The sequence below is a fragment of the Alternaria atra genome, assembly GCF_907166805.1.
Source record: "Alternaria atra isolate CS162 genome assembly, contig: 36, whole genome shotgun sequence".
NCBI classification, from domain to species: Eukaryota; Fungi; Ascomycota; class Dothideomycetes; order Pleosporales; family Pleosporaceae; genus Alternaria; species Alternaria atra.
Genome location: NW_025091335.1, coordinates 23,380 through 27,069, shown reverse-complemented (window position 1 = coordinate 27,069; position 3,690 = coordinate 23,380). Strand labels below are relative to the sequence as shown.

Genomic DNA, 3,690 nt, shown 5'->3' with positions numbered 1-3,690 from the left:
ACTGGCTTCACGATGGGCGTTGGAAACCGAGTTAAAGTAGTCACTGCTTCAGAGAGACGCACTGAGCCTATTGGCGTCCAGCAGGGAGACCGTGAGTGGGTGACTTTTATCGCCGCCGTCAACGCGATGGGCTGGGCAATCGCGCCGCACTAGTTCTAGCCGAGACGTCATGGATGCATCATGAACCGCGGCGCTTTCGATAGAACGCGAATCGACACTAAGACAATCAAAGCTTGGGTACTATACAATGTTGGCATGGTAGAATTGTCGAGGATGACCGTAATGGTTGCGTGTGATGATCTGTGAGGCTCAAGCATCGACGAATTGCAGGACCTCTTTCGCACTGAGATCGACTAGCGCTAAACTTCATTCAGCCACTAGCGTCTCCTCGCAACCTTGGAAAGGCATGAAACCTTCACTTTGTCGCTTGGCATCGGACTTGGCCCACGACGATGGTAATGCCAAATTGACGTCAAGCAATATGGCATTTGCTTCACTGTCATTGACAATCCCCGTCGATAAGACAACATGTCCCCGCTACGTCCATCATCCTCCCATCCTGAAACAACGAGTTCGTTGGTATGCGGCTCCTCCTCCATCGACAGACAATATGACTTCCCGCTTCAGACCCATCAAACGGCGCCCACGGCCCGCGCAAAGAGAAGACTACAACCCCACATATCTGCCGTGGAAGAAGCGCTTGGACCATTTCACCTGGTCATGGTTTGAATGCACCATGTCAACCGGCGCCATCGCGACGCTTCTTGGCCAACAACCATACAGTTTCCACGGACTGAAGACCATTGGAAAGATTTTCTTCATTCTGGATATCGTCCTCTTTCTCATGTTTAGCGCCTGTATTACCTACCGTTTCATCCACAATCGGGGCTCCCTCAAGCTCAGTCTGCACCATCCACACGAAAGCTTCTTCTTCGGAGCCTTCTTTGTCTCCATCGCACTCATCATCTACTGCATTGAGCTGTACGGCGTACCATCCTGTGGACCATGGCTCGTCAAGACATTGGAGATACTATTCTGGCTATACGCAGCCATCGTCCTCTTGGTCGCTGTCTTCCAGTACCACGTCATATTCGACCGACGCGAGCTTCCTGTTACCGACGCGATGCCCGCCTGGATTCTACCGGTATACCCTTTCCTTGTCCTCGGGGTCTTGGGCAGTACACTCCTAAAGAGTCAACCACCTGGGCCTGGGTTCAACATCTTTATTGGCAGCGTTACCTTCCAGGGCCTAGGCTGGATCATCGCATTTCTGATGTTGTCGCTCTACTTCACACGTTTGGTTAACAGCAACCTGCCTGAGATCCCCAAACGCCCCGGTATGTACGTAGCTGTCGGTCCAGCTGCATATACTGCAAATGCCTGCATCGCGCTTGGTTTGCAGGCACCGAAACATGTACCCGAAAACCTATTGGGCATTACTTCCTTCCCCGTCGGCGATGCTTTTAAAGCCTTCGGGTTTATCGTGGGTGTCTTCTTATGGCTCACCTCCTTCTGGTTCAGCGCCATCGCTACCATTAGCATTGTCATCAGTGCGAAGGAGTCGTATTTCACGCTGAATCATTGGGGCTTCATCTTCCCGAATGCCGGGATGACGATCGCGCTCATCTACATCGCCAACGCGCTGAATAGCCCAGGAATCAAGGGAGTGTGTAGTGCAGCAACTATCATCTTGGTCATACTGTGGATCTGGGTGGCGATCCTTAATGTAAAGGGTGTGTTGCAGAAGAAGGTGTTATGGCCGGGCATGGATGAAGACATGGAGGATATTGAAGGACACGGTCACAAGCCGGGCTCGGACCAGAAAGACGGTGATGGGGAAGTATAGGAAGCTGAAACTATTCACGTGAGATGAAACCTATCGAATGCAGCCTACAATAATGTTATTAATGGAATTAGGTGCGTTGTTTACTGATGAGCTACCTCCACCAACTGCCAGCGCAATTGTGACGAGCGCAGCCAGCGCACCCTCATATCTTTCATGCAGCCCTTCCCTGCAACCACACCGTTGACCAGAGTCCGCAACAATCAATCCGGATTGTGAGATTGATCTTGTAAGATTGCCAGATTGAAGCTACAATCAAATCAAGAAGCTAGTCTTCAGATTAGTAGCTCAATCAATCAATCCGTGACATCTAGATTGCCAGATTGATGAGATTGTGCTGCTGCTGTAGGGGTGGCGGGTGAAGGATAGATAAAGAATGGAGTTTCTCGTGATAGCGCGTCGTGACGCGTCGTGCCAAGTCATATTAGCGGAGCTCCTCTAAACCTTCCATCCTCCGCCTATATCTTTCGTTCTTAACAACGCGTTACAATGCCTCCCCGATCTCAAAAGAAGCGCAGCGGCGCACCTACAGTTGCTGTTGAAGTTACTAAACGACTGCGCCTATCGCAGCGATCGCCGTCGCCCCGAGAAGCCCTGGCTAGCCAGGCCACCGAGTCGCCGTCTGAGCCAGCGTGGGAAACGCAATTTTGGAGTCGCAACCTGAAGCTGAGATCACCGCGCCCACCGAGGGTAGCCACGCTGGCACTGGATCAATAGCAGACGACGCTGGCGCTGGCGCTAGCCGATCGACGTGGGAGACTGACGGTGCCGATCACTTTGATGGGATTAGCTGGGAGCGGCTGAAGCAATACATGAAGCCAGTAAAGGCGCCAACAGGCAAGAAGAGTTGGATATATCAGCATGGCTATCGCGTTGTCAAGCGGAGCAACCCCAAAAGCGTGTGGTTTGTATGCGGATACTGCCATTCTCACAAGGTCTTCGGTGGTGGTCTATACGATATAACGAGAGCGACGTCTGCAGCAGCAACTCACCTCCGGAAGGCTGCACGAGTCCATGGCCTGTCTAACGATTTCGACGTGAAAAGCAGCATCGCGTACGGGCAAGGTCAGCTATCGCTGCAGCAGGCGATCGACGGCGGCGTTGAACTATCCCAAGAAGCAGTCAACGTGTTTGGCTACTGTAACGTACAACAGTTTCGACTTGCCTTTGTTCTCTGGCTCGTCGACAACAATATGCCAATGGAAGTAATCGCGCGGCAATCGACGCGCGATATGATTAAGTTCGCCAACCCCATATATGACTATCGTGGTTGAACCACATTAAGAATCGCTCTAGACCATACCATATTAGTATCGTCAAAACCATACCACGTTAATTATGGTGTTGAACCGCGTTAAAAACCGCGTTAAGTACATAAGCATTAATTTGAACGTGTTGGCGTGGTTACTTGCTTTAATACCAATCTATTCCACCCGCTCCCTCATCCACAACACCGAGGAGAGTTTCCTGAAGCTCTGGATCGATCGGTAGACCCATTCCACTGTCCCAGACCGGCTTAATGTGCCTCTGTCGTATCCAGTTGCCGATACACTCGATCATCTCGATAGTTCTTAGCTAGAGGTGAGGAGAAGAAGTAGATGTTGGTTGAGTTGCTAGCTATCTAAATGTAGGGCTTTATATACACAGTGATTTCTAAACAGACTATTCTAGGATGGCCTAGAATGGCTGACACTGATAGCCGTTAAATACATCAAATCTACAGAAGTGATAACTAATCGGTAGTGACTACTGCCTGTAGCATGATAGTCTGCCTGTAATATGATAAAGGGGCGTTTCCCGGTTCGTTGTTGCCTGTCGGCATCAAGAGCTGTATCTCTGCATCCAAC

At 50.7% G+C, this 3,690-nt stretch overlaps 1 protein-coding gene across 1 annotated transcript; it reads left to right on the top strand.

Annotated features, from left to right (window-relative positions):
• Positions 1 to 610: 610 nt before the first annotated feature.
• ALTATR162_LOCUS11699 (uncharacterized protein) lies at positions 611 to 1,846 on the top strand (the record flags this gene model as incomplete). The annotated part of the gene is made up of 1 exon (XM_043319341.1): positions 611 to 1,846. One exon carries the CDS (start codon positions 611 to 613, stop codon positions 1,844 to 1,846), a length of 1,236 nt encoding a protein of 411 aa, XP_043175276.1.
• Between the last annotated feature and the right edge of the window lie 1,844 nt (positions 1,847 to 3,690).